The 22,559-nt window shown below is 41.1% G+C and overlaps 1 protein-coding gene across 1 annotated transcript in view; it reads right to left on the bottom strand.

The window, feature by feature from the left end:
• Positions 1–3,083: 3,083 nt before the first annotated feature.
• The window catches only part of TAF4B (TATA-box binding protein associated factor 4b), a 57,471-nt gene continuing 37,995 nt past the window's right edge, over positions 3,084–22,559 (bottom strand). Inside the window, exons 13-14 of the mRNA XM_075024301.1 lie at positions 14,610–14,729; positions 3,084–3,306 (exon numbers count right to left, since the gene is read on the bottom strand). Of these exons, the coding sequence (XP_074880402.1) occupies positions 3,139–3,306; positions 14,610–14,729 (288 nt within the window). The 3' untranslated portion in view covers positions 3,084–3,138. The remainder of the gene's footprint in view (positions 3,307–14,609; positions 14,730–22,559) is intronic.

The following is a 22,559-nucleotide window of genomic DNA, read 5'->3' as shown; positions in this document are numbered from 1 at the left end:
CAAAGGGCTGGATTCAGTGGCAAGACTTGAAATAGCAATAAAGGGAAAAAGCAACAGCTGGAGGAGAAAGAGTGCAGGGCCCCTTTTGTCACCATGTAACGTACAAAACTTGGCATACTATGCTGCTAAAAGAGTAGTAGTCAAGAGCCAGCAACAACAGCTTTCCCCCCACAACTGTGTACACAGTTTTCTCCAAAGGCTGAATACTTGAGTGGCAGGGATAGCTGCCCAGACAGCTCAGTGCATCAGAAATAGCCACTAGGCTAGCAGGCCATCTGGACAGCAAGAAGCGCCTGGAGCAAGCTTTAGACCCCTCACAGAATCGGTGGCATAGACGGCTCTGCTGCTAGGTTCCCAAGCTTGAACAGGAGCATGCCGAGAACGAAGAGGCAAAGGGAGCACGATGGCAGGGTTTGTCCTCATCACCTTATTACTGGGATTTTATTATTCTCATAAAGGGCAGCAAGGTTGGGGAAAAAGGGGGAAGTGAACGCCTGGTCATCTCTCCTTTAACTCCTGGTGTGGCTGAGCGAAGCCCAAGTGTCTCCTAAGTGCCACTTTAGAGGACACTTGTTCTTCTCAGAAGCAAAGCTGAGCTCGAATGAGTGGCAGGATGAACCCTTGGGAGGGAGGCAAGTATTTTTAGTCTTTGCACCAAGGCCTTGTCTGTCCCTGTCTGAAACTAGGCCCAAAGATCTGCTGAAAAACCTTTCTGAAAACGCCTGCTACTCCTTACAGGATAAAATTTTGGGGGTTGGGGTGTGTTTTGAGGGGGAAGAGGTGGCACACAGGGAAGAACTACTGGTGAAAGAGACTACTTGCTATGGCAGCAATGAAATCATGCAATCTGCATCATAGGCAGGCCATAGAACACTTGAATCGTCTATGGTACTTTATTTGTATCTGTTTATCAATTAAGCTATTTTCTCCAGCACCTTTCATTTTAGTATCATATTGGTTTAAATAAGACGAAGAGGCAGGCCAATATGCAGATGCTCGTCTTTGATCTCCAACCTGCACTTAATTAATTGTGAGTTGCTTTAAAAATAATTGAGGACAATGCTTCCACTCCACACATTGCTGAAGTCTGAGACTGTTCCTGTGTTTTTACTTCCCAGAACACATGCGAAGTGCTCACCTGTTAAAAAAAATAAAACAAAAAAAACCCCCCAGCCTCTGTGCTGACTGACTGGGGGAAATCAGACAAATGAGAAGTTGCTTTTTCTCCCTGCCCACCCCCTCCTTCAAGTAATCCTTTGCTCTGTCACCTAGTTCTGTTTAAAAACCTTAAAATATAGATGTTTATCATTAATACGTCACGTGAGGCAACCATGCCAATTACTGTGATGGGCAGATAGCCGGGGCTCGCTCTCAGAGGCACGCCATTAGTCATGGTGATGACAGCTTCAGACGCTGAATTTCTCATGTTAGGAAACAAAGTGACCGATTTATTATTTTTAATAAAATAATTGCTTTAATGCAGTATTTAAAATAATTTTAAACATCTGATCAATAACAGTACACAAATATGGAAAATGCTGCACTTTACATAAAAAGTAAAGCTAAGCATTTAATTATACAAAACAATTTTGCCTGATGCCATCAATATCTTGCAAACTATAGCTTAGTCAAAGTACTGCTTTTCTTATATATATATATATGCTATATACACATATATAAATAATTTACAGCATTCATGTACTAGAGTTGTTTACTACTGTTCCAACAAAAAACCCATAACCGATTCAAAACTTACTGAATTTGGTAACTATCTGCAGTGGTTCTAACAGTGGAGGGCATTTGAATCATCGCTTCAAGTTCTGAAGTAGCATGCCAAATAACCATAGGAAGCTTGTTCCTTAAAAGAAAAAAGTTTCAGCAGGAAGCCATTCAATACAGTCAGTGCCTTTCCTACCAGTCCTGGGAAACAGCCGTGCTATACAGCACTGTGTCACGGGAGGCAAAATGTTTGGAGGCTGGGGAGAAGAGTGACTCAGAGGGTTTTCCTTCCACTACAAGGCAGTCTTTACCAGCAAGTAGAAAATCTTTGAATCTATTCTAGCAGTCTTAATAGTCCAGAGTCGTCCTTCTCACTGAATGGAAACCAGGCAACTGTCTAAATACTTTCTATTTGGGAAGTTTCCCTGTTATACCACATTAAGGTATTAAATCGATATTCTAAATAAAGCTGTGAATCCTGTGCTTTGCAAACACTGCTTCTCCTTAACAGAGTCTGCAGCTGCAAAGTTTCAATGCATCTCAGGTTCTCCCTTTTTTGCAGTCAGCACAGGTTGCTTTTGTCCATTTCATCTACATCTATGCTCAAGTTCAATGCTATTTTTTTATCTGCAGAAAGATAAACTGTTTCTTCTGTTCACCCTTCCTTTTTAGGCTCTTGCGCTCCTTGTATTCCAAGTTTAGTAACACCAGACTTTCCCCGAACATCAAAGTATACCCTAACTACACTGTCTGATGTACTTCAATCACAAGAACCATCGATTTGTTCTCCTTCCCTCAGTCACTTTCTCAGAGGAAAGGGAGAGGGCAGTTGAGGCAAGGTTTGGGGGGAGAAAGCACCCCTCATTCCTTTCACTTGCTACTTTGCTTTCACAAATGAGCATCCAGTAGCAATTCTAAACCCAGAAAATTTAAGGAGCTGCTGAGTCAGATAGGCAATACATTAGCATGTTGACTGACTGCTGGTTCATGATTAAATACAGTTGCCATGCTATGCAGTGCCTTTAAAGTGTTACTGGTTCCCCTAAATAAGGTTGGATTAGAAGAAGGCACTACACATAGAACAGATGTTGCAGGCTCTGGAGTACTGAAGCAAGCGACATACATAAACTAAGGACACATATCAAGCCCTCAGAGCCTGCAAGACAGTTAAATGCAAGCAGGTAGTCAGGTACTTGTGTGTGTAGCTCAGTGTTTTCACTGGTTTACAGACTGGTTTAAACCAAACATTATTAAAAACCCTACAGGTGCTAAGTTAGGTATTTAATAAAAATGTTTATCTGTAAACAAGAGTTATCCTTACAACGGATCATTTTCCAGAAATTGGAATTTCAAGACAGTGCAACAATGCTTCAGTGTTTTCTTTGGCAGTAGACAGCAAGGTGAAATGTAAAATTCAAATCATTTCAGAAGAGCACGGTACAAGGTTAGAGAATGCTTCATCTCCCTCTCTTGTTCCATGCAGAATATCAAGTCCCTGAGACAGACGCGGGTTATTCTTGGACAGAGCAGCTGTTTCGTAAGGCTAAAACCTGATGATCCAGGAGCAATTCCATTGCCATTCAAACCCTGAATGGGGGAGGGAGAGAGAAAAAATATTAGAATTCCATGTAAAGTCAAGTTTTTAACCGAACTGGTCGGATTATACTGTCTACTTGCATAAAACTAGCCTGCTGATGTTCAGCTTTACATCTTGAAAACCAGCAATCCAGAAGTCCTTGCACATTAGATACTTTAAAAGACAAAGCAAGCACTTGCCAGCTGGTGGTTTATTTCAGTCAAAGCAACCAGAAAATTCTATCTTTCTTTAAAACTATATTATTATGGTAAGATAAATAACTGCCATTTCACTGAAGTCATACTACATAGACACTTGCACTGAGACAGGACAAGCTCACTACGAAGAAGGTACTACCGCAGTTCCTGTGCAGAGCCTCAGGTTGTGCATGGCTCTTACTCCCATGTGCAAACCCCCAAGTTCCAGACGTTCACATCTCTTCTTGGAGAAAATCATCACTGCGAGTGGGCTCTAGCCTTGAAACATGGCCTGGAGAAACTCTTACCCTGGCCATCACCTGTGAATTGTCCTTTAAGGGAGCAACAAATACACACAGTCGAAGCATCTGCGTGTTCAGAACACTGTATATGAGCATATCCATCTCAGTCTGCTGCCTCGCTTGGTTATGAAAGCACAATTGGTAGGAGCTGATGATGTTTAGTAGTTATACATTCAGGCTACTGGAATGAGCAACCCCCACGCATTCCAAAATGCCCCAAGATTTATTATTAGGGGCGGGGAGGAGGAAGATTACCATGAGCTGCACAATAGACTGGCTACTTATCTTGGAGCCAATCTATGCTACACAGCCAGTCTCTTATCACTACTGGAGGGTTCTTGGTAATGAATGCAATTTGTACAAATACGAGTGCTCAGTCTCTGTAACTTCAGCAAGGCAATGCCTGCCAGCATCAACACCACTTGGAGATGGTGTTGCTTGGATGCCGTGTTAACTATATCAATTCTTACCCTAACACTCTCTGCAAGACTTCAGCAAAATGACTTTGCCCACTTTGCTTAGAGAAATCTGGTTAAAACCCCCATATATTAGAAACAAATACCAGTGCTGGAATATCTATAGCAGTGAATGCTACTGTTGTTAGAGGGGGAAGCATTGAAATTTATTTAAAAAGTAAAGAGATTCACCAGAGAGCACACACTAACCACAGAAAACCCAGGGCATATTGCAGAAATGGAAACTGTATTTCTTACTAGCAGCATGCAGGGTATTCAGCACCATTTCATTTGCTTTACAGTCGATACTATTAAACACTATGAAATGCCATCATTTTAAACTTTCAGTTTGTTAAATGGCTTGGAACAAATGCGTGCGTGGGGAAGACTGCTGGCCACATCGCACAGAGCGGGCACTGCTGTCCTGGTAAGACACAAAAGGGTCACAGTTCAAGTTTGTCATATGACAACCCTGAAGGATCCAGGGAAAAGATAGCTCTGCAATGCAGCTGCCAGCACGGGTTGAAAAGGAGGTCAATCCAACAGGATGCAGCAGAAGGCCTGAGGCAATGTTATAAATGAAACAAACCCCAAGGGTTTTCAGTAACCCAACAGCAATGCCCTTTATAATTCAAAGAACTTTATTGAGGTGAAAGTATTTTCTCACTAAATAGTCATTAGACTAGAAGTCTTACCTTTAAAAAGACACCAAAGCCACCTCAATCCTGTTCACTCCCTTACAAAAAGAAGGCAGACAGCACAAATCCCCCAGCCTGCTTCCGAAGCTGTTGGAACTGCAAGATGCTACAATAGGGCAGAAACATCAAGCTGCCTGTGTTTGAGACAGAGTTATGGATTTGTTTATTCTTAACTTCTTACCCATCACGCCCAGTGCAGAGACGTAAAGCTATGTTATGCTGTAATATCACATCCAAAGGCAAAGCTTATCCCAGACTCCTGTTTGCTAAGACAGTCAGGTCATACTTCCAAGTTTTATGTAGCATCACACTGGCTTATCAGAGCTACTGAGTACAGCATTTCAGGAGCCAGGGCTCTTTGACTAGTTACTGAACATAGTTAAACCAGCAGCTGCTACCACATCCAAGTTAAAAGAAAAAGTCCTTCCCTCAAAGTGCATGATGGTTTAAAATTAAAGAAGCCAACAGACAGCCTAGGTCATTCCAGCCTAGACTGGGACTGCACTGGGGAAACTCACTCTGAACTAAGTTTACACGGGGATGAGCACTAACTTCTTTTACCTACTGTCCTCCATAGCTGCTTTAGACCAAGCAGTGGAGGGTGTACTGCTTGTGTTTTTGTAATAAACAAAAAGTGAAAACACTTGAAATTAAGATGCCATCTGTGCATCACAATGAACCATCATAGGTGCCTCTGTTAATGTCCAAGACCTTATTTAAGAAGTGCCCAACTCTGAGCCCTCCAGCTGACACAAGGGACACTTTAGGGGAGGGTCCTCTGGTGCTCAGCTCTCAGAGCCTCCTCTTGAGCAAGTGCCTGTTGGGCAGCAAGTCAGCCTCGTCTGGCCCTAGGCAACAGTCAGCAGTCCTCTCCTTTACATCTCATATACCCCTTCCTGCACAGAAGCTCCCCACGCTGCTTTTGAGACCTTAAATACCCTGATTAGGACAACACCAGCCCACTCCTTGCTCCCAGACATCTCTATTACGTTGCTCCCAGTTGGGCAGCAACCGCTTGCATCTTGCTATTTTGGCCGTTTCTTCACTGCAGAAGTCTTCAGCCTACCCTAAGACAGCTTTGTGAGCCTCTTCTGAGGAGAAGTGAAAAGTGCTGCTTTTCAACCAGGCCACAGACAAGTACAAAGATAAGTGAATATAAAATGCATCCCCATAGAACCAATTCTGGTAAAGGGTACTGCAACCAGCCTGCACCCCCCTTCTGCAACATCTAATTATTAGTGCCTTAACTAGCAACTGCATTTTGTCTTTTTTTCATTTTCTCTTTTTTTTTTTAATTGGAAACATTCCAGGGGAGACTGGACAACATCAGCCATATCCTGAAGTTCCTTCCTTTCACTGAACCCCCAGCATCCTGCTTTCCTTCCGAAAGAGAAACAACACAGAGTACATGCAGCCTGGGAGGGATAACTACCAGCATAAACACTACCAGTCAACCTCGGTATCAACAGCTGACAGACTCTGTTCGTAAGCCGGGTAAGGCACTGCTGCAATGTGGCTCTGTACCACTGGAAACCACCCTTCACAGTACCGAGACCACCAGCTGCCTTAAAACCAGCCCCAGGAGGCCACAACAGCTGTTGTCCTGCTTTTGGCCTATCCTCAGAGTCAAGTCAAATCAGCAGCTTTGCCAAAGCAACACGCCATGGCCCCTTCTTGATCCTCAGAGCCTTTTACATACACCTGACAGAGATCAGTTCTCTCACTGATCTTGACAGCAGAAGACACTGTGGAGCTCCTGCTGTAGTCCCACGCCTGTTGTGCAGCTAGTTTTGTTGAGAGGTTGCTCCTGAAACCTCTTTTAAGATCTCTAGGGCTCTCTCCAGTGGCTGGACCAAGAATTAAATACCAACTCTCTCTGAAAAGGCAAGAGTGAAGTTGATACAGAGCCACAGCTCACAACAAGGGTCTTCCTTTACCTGAGCTACCACCACCACCTGATTCCTAGTCTCCAAGGTATCTGGAGCATGTGATCTACAAGTCTGGATCACAGGTACCGACAAGGATATCAAAATTTCTCAGAGCTAGTCTACAGGCCCCGATACAAAGCTCAGAGGGGTCAGCAGACACCTTCCCACCAAGTTCGGGTCAGGCTCAGTGAGCTGTTCCTGGCAGAGTACATGCTCCCTTCTCAAGGTCAGTGGCTTCACACCAATCACATTCAAAATTTTAAATGCTTGGGAGGGGGTGCTTTAAGGGAGCAAAGTGTTCAGTTAAATGTTAAAAGACAAGCCAAAGTTCTCATTTCAATTTTTGGTGTGGCATAAACACATCCCAGTCCCAGAGCCAAGATCCCAAGAGAGCAAACTGTCATTGCAGCTCTGCTGCACGTTATAAAAATACCACCAGCAGAAGGAAGCAAAGTCACGAGACAGTTTTCAGCGACATCTTCAAACACTGAAAAATTACAGCTGCGTGCAGCAGAGAGGTTGCTGAAAGGTGGCAAGAGCACCTAGCGAATTGGAGCAAAAGCATCCAGGTTCAACCCCCAGCTCTGTCACCTGTGGTCACACTGGGGTTGGTGTTATCTAAGTGTACCCTGTACATGAGTTTCCCAGCTGTAAAACACAGAACACATTCCTGTCTCACAGGAGGAAAAAAGGTTAAAAAGCCATTAACACATTGTGGAGTCCTCAAACACTTTCCTGGGTCTACCCCAGCGGCAAGGGGGAAGGAAGAGATCTTGTCAGAATTGTGACAGTTTTGGTTGTACAACTAAGTGCCTAATTTAGGCCAGAGAATAGAAAGTGAAAGAAGTTGATATTATTTGGGTGACAAGCCAGCCTACTGATGCTGTGTATTCTAACAAGCCTCAGTCTGATAGAAATACTCCCACATTCACAATACTAGAATACTACATTACTCAATATTTATATGATTCTTTTTTTAAAATAAGTTGGTTGTGCTAGGTGGTTGGGGTTTTGGGGATTTTTTTTTTTTTAACCTTATAGACCATTAGGGTAAATCAAGCCAATGTCTGAAAGGCTTTTAGATCTCTATTTCTGGGCTGCTTCTTGAGCAGCTGAAAACAAACATGTATATTTATGATGTTATTTGCAGCCTACAAAGAGGCCTCACGAAGCTGTCAGGTCTATATAATAAAGCAAGCTATTCAACTACACATTTTTCCCCCGATTTCATTGCAACATTCTACAAGTCCTTTCAAATGTAGGCAACAACATGTTTTACATATTGAAACAAATTACTGCAAATGTAATGTCAGTTTATTCACTATTATGCCCAAGATTCATGTACGCATGTCACTTTGTATGGCTACATCAGATGCTTAATCTGTACCTGGAGGTAATGAATACTATACAAATATGTCATGTTAGTTAATAGACAATTATTAAGCTGAAATTTTCTGGCTCTTTGCCACATCATTTTAAGCAATGTATTGTCAACTAAATTATAAATCTCTTGACCCTTCACATGTCATCAACGTTTGTGCGTTACCAATATGTTCAGCCTAAAGCTACAATGCAATTAGTCATTTAAATTGCAGATATCTTTCACACATAAGAAGAATTAAGTTCATCTCTAGCACAGAGAAGGCACAATATGGGCCAATGAATGGTATTTCTGAAGTGTGTGAATGGCAGTCAAGAATATTTTTGCCTATTTAACATGGGAAAAAAATTCACATCTAGTGTATGGCCTAGATTGACAGCAGCCAGGAAATTCGGCACTGAAATTGAAACTCTCTAGCTGACAGGGCTGTGCTTAGTTAGGTCTATGCAGCAGGTAAGTAAGATGCTGAAGCCATATTTTATAATTGCAGTAACACTTTTAGCTCCCCTCTTCCCTAAAGGTATGACCACGCCGTAGACTCTTCAGTTGTTTGATAGCTTGAATAAGAACTAGGAACTGAAATCAAGAGTCTGCATGCATTAAGCATATGCAAAGTAGGAAAAAACCAAAAACACACACCCCACCCCCACCTCAAAACCCAAAAACCTCCTGTATCACTTCAGACCTATGGGCTGGGGGAAGGGCTGGTAGAGACAGAAAGAGACACAGAAAGAGAGGGAAATCCCTGAAGTGTAGAAATAGCTTTTGTAGCCTTGCTCTGAACACCTACTTACATGCAAGTAGTCTAGGTCCAATTTAATTTGATTGCTTTTAAATTCATTTTCTGCAGCTTTTAAAGAAATACTTTAGCAGCCTATCATGTACCAATGCCAAGCACCAGCCAGCAGCCTCTCTGCACACCATTGATATACAGGGAGCAGCAAACCTATCGTCATTCACTACAGAGCCAATTTCTGCCTTTAATTCACATTTAGACACAGTCACACCCTTAACACCAATACTGAAGTTGATGAATTGTGCTAGCATGTCCTCTCATCAGAAAAGCTTATGGCCAAAAAGGCGGCAGTAACTTCTACAGCTACCACTTATAAGAGTTTAAAGCCACATACCCCTTAACTACCACACACCCCCTCCCACCAATGCCAAAAAACTTGAAAGCAATTTGATTGTCACAGTGGAAAAACCAAAACATCTCTCTTCCCCAATCATTTGGAAGAGTTGGGGTCTTCTTTTAATCTGCAGAAAAGGACTTGTTGCTCAAAGGCTTCGTTCTTCCTAGGTCAGCCTAAAGAGCATTCCCAAAGCTTAAACAAGCACCATATACAGAATGTTTAATCAACATGAATACCAGCATCCTAAGCTGTAAACAAGAAGGGTAAGTTTAAGTTCTGCTAATAATGATCAGATGTGGCAGAGACCTAGCCCTAGAAGAGAAGATGACAAGTTTGTTTTCTCCACCCACCATCAATACTAAAAATGGAACAATGACCAGTGTGGTAAACAAGACATTTCTCCTATTTCTTCTTGCCAAACTTCTTCCCAGAAGAAGAATACAAGCTTATTTGTGGACTGCTGCATTAGATGTGCATCACCGTGGAAGTATCACATTATTTTATGCATGTTGGCCAGAGCTAGGAGTTTGACAGAAATAAAGTGCTTGAATGCCTCTGCACTGACCCCAGGATATCAGTTGCATCATTTACTTTTGTAGCAGCTACTTGCAGTAGCCTAAGTTTCCACAGCAGAGCTAGACTATGGGTGGCAAGGCAAGACCCACACTTACTAACAGAGCAGCCAGTCTTGGCAGTGGACAGAACAGCCACAAGCAGTATCTGGAAGGAAATATCCTTTGCCAGTGGAACAGGCAAAAAGAAAAGACACAAGATTTACCCCCGAGTCAGTCAATGTGACCAATCTGGAAGAAGGCAAGTGAACAACCCACCACCAGCAGCACGTTGGGGCGAGACAGACTGCATCACTTCCAAGTAGTTAATGTGTTATCGCTGAGCCAGAAAACAGATGAGAAGCAAGCAGTCTCCCCCAAAAAATTACACAGAAGTGCAGGCATCCAAGTAAGTTTTCCTGTATTAAGCAGAAGAATGGTCCAACCAGAGTCTTCAGAAGCTGACCGTAAGAGTTAGAGCTGGTGTCCTAACTCTACTTTCAAAAACCTATCTAGACTTCTTTTCCTCCCTTCTGCATGATACTACACAAGTATACTGCTTTCAGTTCAAGACCAAAGATGAGCTGGGACCCGGGACACCTTCGGATAGAACGAAAGAAAGTTTAAGGACGCAGAACTGCCGCCTGTTTCCTCACTGAAAAAAAGCTGCAGTATCTGCAAGGGTTTTCAAACTTCTAAGACTCCAGTTACAGTGAGAATGAGACAAAGCTGTTTTGAAAATAGTTTTGCCATCAGAAAAGCAGTAAAACTTAATCCAAAATAATCCTTGCCTATTTCTCAGCATTGAAAACATTATGGGGCATGTTACTAACCAATAAAAACTATGAAACACAACACAGAATCAGGAAAATAAGTCTGTGGCTTCAAGTTTACTTTTTTCTGATTTGTTTTAGAAATGTTCTCCCTTCTCAAGTCAAGTTATTTTTCAGTTCTTCCCCCCCTTTAATTCATTACTGTTCACCACATGCCCCCAAACTGGGAGAGAAGAGGTGGGTAATAAATACACAAACCCAAAACCACATATGAATCATATCCAAAGGCCTCTCTCCCTCATTGTATCCAAAAGTGTCCAGAGGGACCAGAATGAGAGAGATGAAGATATTACCACCTCTGGAATACAAGTAGCACCAATTAACACATTTTCACAATAGAGGGATTTTCTTACCAGGGCTTTCTCAAATTCCTCTTTCTGAACAATACCATTCAAATGTTAAGTTGCAGTGAAGAGAATATGCAAAACTACCCAAACGAGTGTTTCCAACCAGAAAGGGAAAAGAATTCCCATTATACTGATGCTTTTTTTTTTTTTAATTAGGCCTAGAGCATTAGCCTTATTGTTTCATTCCATGATCTTCATGGATTTGCCCCTATTGCTATTTCAAGTTTACTGATACATAAGCAATAATCATGGCAAGATATAGTTTACCCTTTTTACATTGCTTTTAGGTCCAAATTAGTTGACAGACACTCCTCTGGGCAAGAACCTCTTTCTTTATTTGCTACCTGTCACACTATGCTCATATCACCACATGTTCTAGTTCCCAGATTAAAATAATCCATATTAAGTCTCCTTAAAAGACCAAGTAAAGAAAGCAGAATTTCAGAGAGCAAGACAGGATGAATGTGCAGGAATCAGGCATTCAACTATCCCATGAAAAAAACTTTCCAGAAGAGGTGCAAAGCCAGGTGACAGAGTATGGAGGAAGCAGATACCCAGGGCTGAAGAACCATCCCAATAAAACACAGATACTCATTTGTGGAGAAAAGAAACACGATATGCTAACAAAATGCTGTTCTTAGCCCTTCACACTTACTGTTATTGCAAAAGAAGGTAGCAGATCCATACCAGCCCAGTCTGCTGAGCTGACTTTTCCAGTACGCATTACATTTTGGTACTGAATAAAGGCAGGCAAATATATAACAAATTTGCTTACAGAGTTTCACTTTTTAAATACATACTGTGAGTATTTCTTCCCTGTCTCCTCAAATACCTTAGGGCTTCAGTTTACACCAATAATGGCTTGAAACAATTCCTTTCCTTTAATTATTGCAGTAGGCAATGATAAAAAGAAGCTTAACAGAGTCAACTTTGCTCTAACATGGACATAAGAGATAGAAACATTGTACAAAGAACGTTATCCAAGGAAAGTTGAAGTCTTAGTTAAAAAAACAAATGCAGTTAGCATCAGTGATTTCATTCAATCCTGTCAAATGATCATTCATATTTAGGAATAACATCTTCCATCATACCTGTCTACCAAGATATTAGGCTTTAAAAAAAAATAAAACTGGTCACAGGAGTATTATGCACAGATTTACTCCTTGCCATTGCAGTCAGGAAGTTCTGACATTTAACATTACTTGAGAGTAAAGCTGTCTGTATTTGCAACTTGAAATGAGAAAGTACATTCTGCCTGTTTAAATTATTCTCAGACAGGTTGCCCAAAAAGATGATTTTAAAGATGCCCAAATGTGTATCAGCCTAAGGCCATATTGTACTTGCTTTCAGTTTCAAAGACCTCCTTTCATCTCTGAAGAATGGAATGTTGTTTACTGCTCAGGATGTTTTGCCATGTTATCATGAATGTATTACAAACGTTCTGCTTCTTGAACTAGAGAGTGTTTGTCAAAACAATTCTTTATTCTACATGAGAAATCTTTAGGCTTTTATAAATCCTACTTAGATATATTGGGACACCTAAACGTCTAAGTCTAAACAACCTTCTCAAGTTTACTATCATGCATAATTTTGCAAAAAAGAAAAAAGATCCGCAGAGAATTGCTTTCTGGTAGCATAAAGCCTAAGTACTAGACACTGGAATGCAAGATTGCATGCAAGAAACAAAAGTAGTTTCACTGGCAGAATTACTTTCACCTACTGCCCTCACAACTCAGTCTAGTAAGGCAAGCTATATGAGAAGCAACTCAAAATACAGCAGGTAAATTTGTGACAATGAAACGCTATCAAGGTTTATTGGTCAGTCTTAGGCACGTTATGTCCACGTACTTTTAAACTGGCAACGTAAAGAATGGACTGCCAGTTTTCAATAGCAACACTGTTATTTCTCTGTCTTTTGCACAATCTCATGAAGTTTTTAATAAAGCAGACATACTGCAGACGATGAGAAATAACTGGAAAATACTTAACAGGCAGACTTGTTAAATATTCAGAAACAAATCCGGCAATAATTACAGAAAACCACTGCGAAAAACAGGAATAGTTACTCGATAGAAGCTTGGGGGAAGAGAAGAAAAGGATGGGGAAAACTGTTCTTTAGCTAGACTCATTTTTTCAAGTTTTTCCAGTGGTATTATAAAAAAATAACTATACCTTCAGCTTCACGTGAAAGTGCATTAAAAAACTTCAAAGAAGTGAAGAATAGCTGCTCAACAGCTAGGAACACTGCTTTCTGCGGCTTGTTTAGATACAGATTCCTTCAGTTTACTTGCAATAAACAGGAAGCATTCAAGGAGCTAATTGTGTCTCCACATCAGGAAAAGAAAAATCAGAGAAACAAGTCTACCTCACCTCATTAGAGAGGTCTCTTGCCACAGTCCAGGCTGAGGGAAAACCTACAGGACAGATGCCACCACTGTCTCAGTTACACTGCAAATAATTAGCTTTATATGAGGTCCTTCCAGACTCTAGCATGCAAAAATGCCAGAGTATTTTCAATCCTAGCATGTATTTAAGCTTCCTAGGCCACAAGAATGAAAAAGACTTAAGGTTTATCAGAAAGGACAACTTTACCACCACTTCTTCCAAACAGGAGTTACTTTCCAGACTTCTGCTCACTGTGCTTGGGCCACAAGCCAACCAGCCGTTCACTTGAGCAACATTGAGGCTTCATGAGAACAAGGGGCAAAACTGGAAACAACACTTGAATGACAGCCTGCAACACATTTCTCCCGTCTCCAGCCAAGATGATCGCTAACAGAAGTAGGCTGTCATTCTCCTTGGAAAGAACTTCTGCAGCCCCGTAAGCTTCCCAGGTCCCAGAAACAGTTAATCACCAGCACAATATTAAGAGATTTGTTCAGACCAAGATTAGTTAAAAGCACCTCCAAGGCACTTTTAAAATGCAGCATGAGCCAGGAAAGGTGATCTGGCTCATTGCAGGAATTGAATGGTCTAGCTTTATTTATTTATTGAATGATTTTTGGAGGGATCTAGCCAAGGCAAACTCACAGTATATTTGAAAAGAGTCCCCGTGCATTGTGCATGGAAAAAAGTCCCCAGCCAAATCTCGAAGCAAGAGCCAAGGTGCCAGTTTTGCTCCTCTTTCTCATTTCAAAAGCCATTCAAAACAGCCATCATGACTTCAACTGAGGGGCCATGACAACTAGCTGCTGTGGAAGACCACCACAGCTTCGTTACCCTCCACTGCAGATGGAAGTTTCTCTGAGCCATCATTTCATTCAGTCCCTTACACACAGTGCTCTTATCCACACTTCTTCCTATAACACACAATTAAACATCCCCATGAAATTTACCAGAAACAATCCTTTCAAGTATCTAACACACAGACTAGTTTTCTTACAGTATGTAACCAGCCATTTAGTCTAAGAGAATTCTCACTTCTTCCTACAGGGAAGGATAAAAATAATTCAGTATGAAGATACAACAACATGCAAGTCACCGCCGTACCTCCAGCCCAGATCCAACATTTGATGAATCCAATGGTCTTTTCTTCCTTGGTCCAATGGCTGCCAAAGCTGTGAGGTTGGCTTCTTTTTGTTGCATTTGTGCTAACTCCAACTGTTGCATCTAATTGAAAAGGAAAACATCTCCATCAATTACAACATACAGTATACTAAAAGTCTTGTTCTCTTTATGGCAGCTTCAGACAGCTCTGCAATCCCTACTGAAACAATGTATTTCACAGCATCTTCTCCTGTCTTTCTGGACACTTTTGACAGATTCCAATACTCAGTCACACTTAGAGCCTTGAAACACTAACGACCCTAGAAATAGCACCGTGTAAGTAACACTTTTTATGGAGATCGCATTGTAGTATCAATGCAGCCTTAACAGGTGCCTTGCTGATGGTTCTGCAGCTCATAAGCTTTGCTATTTCTGATTAACAGAAAAAATTGATCAGAACTGGTTTATGAGGCTGGATTAGTATTAAAAGCTTAAGTTACTGAGTTCTGTGAACTGGGCACATTCTTAATTCAAAATCTCAATTCATGACTGCACAAGCAAGACACTCAATTTCTTCATGCTGTATTACCTGAAACCAGCACTCAATATTGGTATTCTGAAACATCTTATTATCCAGCTGAACAGGATGCTGACAGTGCACTGATATTCCTTCTTTTCTCAGTACATATTTGGATGTTCAGGTGTATCTGAAGCAAGTTAGAGATACGCTGCATATATTTATTTTCACTGACCTCCAAAACCTGTTCAACATGAAGAAATCCTTAGAAACAACTTCTACCTAGGTTTGGTAAACTTGGGATGGGAGAGAAACCCATAGTCAAGAGGATTAAAAAAGTAAAGGTTTTATCTCTGCATTTTGAGGTACATCATTCTACTTCGTTCTAATTGATAACTATAGATGCCAGCTGCTCTGGAGCTTGGCCCAGTCAAGTCTGGTAACAGACTTACTAGCTTGGATTGGCCACCTTGCTAATTCAACCACACTGCTTTAGATCTGCCAGCCATCCAAATTGGAGCATGGGTGGAGGGGAGTGATTTCTCTCTCTGTAGAGAAGGAAGCTTTTCTATTTACTCAGGTTGAGTTTGTCCTTAAACACAAACCTCTGGGTTTGATGTTAACCCTTAGATGATCTGACATGCAACTAGGACAGCTCCTTAGCCCATGCTCTCCCCATTCCCAGGACTTACAAAATTTTTTGGATGGGAATTCTCTGCATGGATATGTGTGCATATCTTTAAAGAAAGTACAGCCATATCATGGTAGCAAAGCATCCAATTCTTACTCCCCTCCATCCCCTACAATCATAAAACCAATTAATTAATTGGAATTCCTCATCCAGTCAGTACAGATCTTTTGCTTACTAAGCTTGCAATACACTGTGTTTTTGCTTGCTTTCAGCTCTCAGAAATCCCAACTGGAGAAGAGAAATTCAGCTGTTAAGAACTGAGCTTGTAGCACCTATATGGCATTACTCCCCCACCTGCTACTAAAATCCACAATACAGAAATACTGTGGGGTTTTGGGGGGGTGTTTTGGGAAGGAGGACTGGTTTTTTGTGGGGGGTTTTTTGCAAGTCTTATTTTACTTCAGTTAGGTAGACTCATTCTTACTTCAGTGATGCTGGCAGCCTCACATCAAGTACTGCGGCAGCTAGGCTATGTAAAGCAAAATGGTATTTTCAGTGCAAGACTCCTAAAAGGACATCCACCCCTGTAAGACTCAAACTATACGCATGTTCAAGATTTTTCAGCAAAAATCAGGGAATGCAAGACTGACATACATACGTTGAGACTAGTTGGGGGGGGGGGCGGCATTTTTTTGGTGTTTGGGGGTGGTTTTTTTTGAAGATGAGACAAATGCTTCAGTTATGAAAACAACACTATTTGCAAGTCAGCTTTGATCACACTATGTAGGCTTTTGGTTGCAGGAACGCAATAGTACTTCTTCAATGCTAGATACCATCATTCACTTACCCCACACACTATTGTTGCTTTTGTGTGCGGTATAAACACTTATAACCTTATTTATCAGAGTTCATTCAGTTCTGAATGGGATTTTGTTTGGTTTTTTTTCAAAATATACTGTATTGCTTTCAAGAATGTTTTACAGACTATAAGGTTTTATGTCCCTTAAACTTGAAAACTACTAGTGTTCTGCAGTTGTCTGAGGTTACCTCCAGCTAGCCTACTTGCATAAAATGTTTAAGATAAAATTCTCTTTAATCTCAGTCTTAAATACGTATATTTATATTCAGGAACACACTGCAACCCATCAGGGATGGGGGGAATAAGACCAAATCCAAAAACATAACTCGAAACTTCACAAACTCTGTGAACACTGAGGCTTAGAAACTCTTTTTATGCGACATCTTCATCACTCCCTGGATTAACCAGGAGCAATAAAATGCTGAGATTCTTTGGCGGAGGCACACACTGACTTCCAGACCCAGCCGCCCAGGCCTCCAACACCTGGAGCCACCCCCACTTACAGGCAGCTACGGAGCACCCCTGTAGAAGTACACCGTCCTGCTAGCAAGTGTAGTTCAGTTGTCACGGTGGTCACAGGTACACCACAGTCTTCTTGCCATGAGAAGAGGCATTACAACATGCCACACACATGGCATCCCTCTGGGGGCAGATTAAATTCAGAAAGGCTCCAGTGGCAAAGAAAACCAGAAGGGGGGAGACGATTTGCCTTACTTTTAAGAATCATTACACTTAAAATGAAAAGGACTTTCAAAACCATTAAACTTAAAACCAACAAACAAAAAAAAAACAAACAAAAGCCTTTATTAGCCTAGCCTTGTGCTTCCATCCCTGGGAGTCATTGGAAAACATATCCCCCCCTCTCCCTCAACCCTACAAAACACACGCAAAACAGTTTCACTGCAGTTAGGCATGTCAAAAATGGGTGGCTGCTGAACATTTGGTCACTGGCTTGAAGCAGCATTGAAATAAGACCCCCCCTCTCCTTTTTACAGTTGATGTTGATAGGCAGCCATGGTAAAGACCAAGGACAAGAGGCAGAGCTATGACCGAGGGAGCTTCAGGTTGGCAGCAGCATGGGGTGGAGTGCCTCTTTGTGGAGTACCAGAATGCTGCTCTGGCTGAGGACTGGGTAGTGCTCAGGCACCATCACCATTTACCCCACAGAATTCAAGCTGACGAAGCATGCTGTCGACACAGATGCCCTTCTCCTGGTTTCGGCTAGGATAGAGTTAATTTTCTTCCTAGTAGCTGGTACAGTGTTATGTTTTGGGTTCAGTATGAGAAGAATGTTGATAACACTGATGTTTTCAGTTGTTGCTAAGTAGTGTTTAGACTAAGTCAAGGGTTTTTCAGCTTCTCATGCCCAGCCAGCAAGAAGGCTGGAGGGGCACAAGAAGTTGGGAGGGGACACGGCAAGGGCAGCTGACCCAAAGTGGCCAAAGGGGTATTCCATACCATGTAACGTCATGCCCAGTCTATAAACTGGGGGGAGCGGGGCTGGGAGGGATCACTCCTCGGGAACTAACTGGGCACCGGTCGGTGGGTGGTGAGCAACTGCATTGTGCATCACTTGTTTTGTATATTTCAATCCTTTTATTGTTATTGTCATTTTATTATTATTGTCACTTTATTATTGTTGTTATCATTATTAGTTTCTTCCTTTCTGTTCTACTAAACTGTTCTTACTTCAACCCACTAATTTTACCTTTTTTTTCCCCCAATTCTCTCCCCCATCCCACTGGGTGGGGGGGAAGCGAGTGGGTGGCTGCGTGGTGCTTAGTTGCTGGCTGGGATTAAACCACACCAGCCCTGCAGGAGTGAGCACTGCTAGTGGAGGTCAGTGCTGGCAGAAAACCCACTGATACAAAGAACAGGATGACACTTGGTGGATGGTATGAAAAAGATGTGCTTTCTAGAAACAGAATTGATGCATCTTTGACCACGCAGTTCCCAAGACAATGTCGGAAACACATGTTATTACCGTCATCTACTCTCCCCAATACATTTTCAACCTCATAACCAGTCAAAGGATTTTTCAAGTCAGGCAGAATCTCACCAGGGTTTTGGAGCAACAGAAAAAAAGAAATCATAGTCTTATTGCATTTTAGACATCTTGGGGATTTTTCTGAGAACATAATTAAGACAAATGAATTTAAACATTCAATCTCCATAATGGACTCAACAGATCCCCATTAAGTGATACGGGCAGGCATCCAAATTACCCTGCCGAAGCCAGCAAAATCATCTTTTCATCAAGTTTTGTTCCATTAAAAAGTGTGAGATTAAATGTCCAAACATTGTGTGAGCAGTTAAAAGCACAGGATAAGGAGAAGACAGGCAGATAACATCAAGGGATACCCGAGGATACTGGCTGGCTAACTACTGCCAGATTTTCCTAAACAAGATTAGGAAAGAGCAAGAGACAACCATGTTGAATCAAATCTTTAACAGACAGTTTTGTAACACACAAGTTAGGGCAGAAAGATCACTGCAGCAAGTGAAAGACAGTAAAAGTAGTATATATACTTTATTAAAATATAATATAGAGAAGCTGCATCTATAGCATTGTTTCCCTTCTAGGGGCCAGTCTTACTAATAATGGTGTCTCTGACTAAAATAAGATACAACTGTCATACCCAGGTTTGTATCTTGAAAATAGATTATTTTTCTCCCTTGAAGATGGAAGTGTGTAATATCAATTCAAGAGGAGCAGGGGGCACCTGCGCCACACGTGGGACCTACAAACTAGCAGGTTTCCCCTCAATCTGACCTACTTCATCTGCTGAAAGTTGCTGCTGTTCCACCACGACACAGAAGTCCAACAGGCGTTCTGTTCAAAATTCATTCCTCAAGAAGGGCATTGACGGGACAGTCTCCAGGCAAGAGGCAAATGAATGTTCATGCACCTTCTCCCCTCTTTCTGATTTTTACATACGCTAAGAATCACAGTACAAAGAGTTCTAAAAACCTGTGTATAAAGATCAAATTGCTATGAAAACGTCTCAGAACTTGTAAAATAGTCTTTGTTGCTGCTGGCCTTTTTAATAATAAAAATAGGGTTTAAAGTCTGGTCTTGCAGCAAGCAGGAATCTCTAGGGTGACACAATAACCATTTTAGTTAATCTGACCTGCAGCACAAATCAAGAGGTAAGGTATGTTTTAAAGTCCTCCCTTATAGTGAAATGGCATTTGCAGCATGGCTGTAATCACACAAAATGAAAGGTTTTAAAATTGACCTCTCTGTTCTTCACTCAATCCTCTACTGAGAAAAATATTTCTTTTCCTGCTCACAGAAATTCTATCCCACCTATGTCTCATACTCCACATTTCAAAAAATACGCAAAATCTATTTTTACTACTACACCAATGACATTTCTGTGGCATTTTAATATTAAAAATTAAATTTCAAGTTGCATAAGAAGACACGAAGTACCTCAGCTATGAGATACCCAGACTTTTTTTTTAAAGCAATACTGCTAGTTGGTTTTAAAACCCTTTCAGTTACGAAGTACATGGTATGTGGTTGTTAGCATTATCAGAGCTCCAGTAATTCAAGCTATGCAAATCTCGCAAGATTTTCCCTAAACACTGCAAAGAATCCCTTAAACACAACTGAATAAAGTAAAAAGTATATGCTACTACAAATAAAGTCAACTAGGTGTGAGGTTAAAGAAAAGCCAGACAGGTGGCACTTGTCTGCATGATGCTGCCAGATAACATGCATCTCAAGAAATTCCTACCACTGTCCACTTCTGCAGGAACTTCAATATATAAAGTACTAAGAAATAAATGAAGAGATTTCTTTCCTCTGCTTCTCAGATTGAAGTGCTAGGAACTTATGTTGAAAAAAAACAAGCCCAAAATAGTCTTGGCAATGCAATAACAAATAAATACAGCTGTATGGATGTAAATGAGCTCAGAAGAAATGCTGGTAAGACAGATGGGGAAGCTGAACACCACAATTCTGGACTTGGTTATAATTAATGCAAGGGAAAGACTAAAAAGCATATGTATAAGATACTGGGTTTAATATCAAGAAAAAAGCAGGGCTGTCTCCATGTATGACATTGTAGGCTGACAGAGTATGGGACAGATTAAATAAATATTTAAAGTAACAGAAGAACTGGCAGAAAAGGAAACCAGGGAAGGCTGAAGACAAGTTAATGTAAGCCTAAGGGTTATGTGTGCTATCCAGCAATAAGTACATCAGGAGTAATAAAAGCACTAAGGTAGATGAACATGAATTTGTGTAAGACTTGCAGGGGAAAAAGGCAAGGAATATAAGCATACAAAAGTGGCAGAAGACCCTGATTCTTTCAGCTTCCACAATAAAGAAATTAAACAATAAATTAATGAATATTAAAATTCAAAGTAAATCAAAGCAACTGTGACCAAATACCAACATTTACTTTTTTCTAGCTTGCATCAGTGAAAAAGGAACCTGAACACTTACATGGGTCCTTACTACTGCCCTTTACTGTACATTTTTAAAGAACTAAATATTGAGGTACCTTTTAAGTGGGGCCAACTGATCCCACTGAACTGATTTCTCTCTCTTCTATCCTTCTTTATTTTTTTTTTTTACTACCTTTTTTTAATCAAAGTTTCACTGGGTTTCATTGTGTCCTCCATTTAGTGCCTTGAAAGTTTTCTACTGCTCTCAGTCGCTTCTCCCTTCATTGTCTTTGGAAAAAAAGAACTAAATTTTTTTCGCGTTCCCTTTAAGCGTTTCAAGGAACTTGTGACGAAAATGAAAAATAAACTTTAAAAATCTGTTTTCAATCCCGAGCCTCTCACACTGGTTGTCATAAAGCTGACTGAGCATTACTGCCTCCAGCCTCTACCTTTCCTATACAAAATTTTCTGCCCTACAGGTTGAATGCAGCTGAATAGCAGACTTCTCATATGGGGGACATTCTCTGAGGAAAACTGACATTTGAAGGCTGCATATTTAAACATTTACCATCCTCTCCTCTTGCCTGTAATGCAATTTCTCTTCTTGCAATTGCTTCCTTTCAAACTGTTTTAATTAGCCATACAATTAGTTTCCACTGACTCTTCCCTCTGTTGTAATTTAGATTTAACAGCAGAAAGGCAGAATAGCATGCAGTGGTTTGATACGCAGTCCTAACTTATAATAGGGCTGAATGTAATACTGTAGATTTCTTTCAGGTTAATTTTCTACACGCATGCTTCAGTGGCAGAACAGGGCCTACTGTGGCTGTGTCGCCCAAGACCAGGTTCCTTGCCTGTCTAGAACAAAAGGGTGCAATAAGATGTTTTGGAGAACAACAGAAAATTTTTCCAGGATAGCCATGAAGTAACCTACCCATAAGGAAAAAACAAATTCCTTCAGTTGATATCCGAGATTCCCTAATATATAAATAATTAACTCCCCAAAAGAATTCAAGAAAAAAATCCAGGGTTCAGTGACTTCCTGACTCTTTATTTTGCCCATTCTTGTTAGGAATTTCCCAAGTGTGAAACGTGTATTGCCTTTTACCAGTTTTTTGGTTTGTTTTGTTTAACAATTATTGACGCATTTCTGTGTATCCTAGAACACCTGGAGCATGCTTTCCCCTGTGCAGTCCCATCAGCTTGCCTGACTTGGAGGCTCAGTGAAGTTCCTGGGTGTCTGGCATCCAGCATCAGGCTCTCTATGCACATTTTCAGATGCTGCCTAGGCTACTTTTGTTGGAAGGCCAAGAAAAGACTACAGCACATCACACCAAAGCAATATATTCTGTAGTTTTTGTTAAGACTGCTCAAGGACTGTCAGCAGTCTTGCATTATCACAACGGGACAGTGTCCAGCCCTTGCAAGACACTACTTTAAAACCAACTGCAGTTCTTCCAAATGCATGATATTTTGAATGACTTTCAGCTGCTGTAACACTGCATATTCATTCACTCACTCTTGAGGTCTCAAAGCTAGAGAACCTTT

Source organism: Buteo buteo, chromosome 3 (genome assembly GCF_964188355.1).
Source record: "Buteo buteo chromosome 3, bButBut1.hap1.1, whole genome shotgun sequence".
Lineage (NCBI taxonomy): Eukaryota > Metazoa > Chordata > Aves > Accipitriformes > Accipitridae > Buteo > Buteo buteo.
This window is presented reverse-complemented; position numbering and strand designations above follow the sequence as displayed.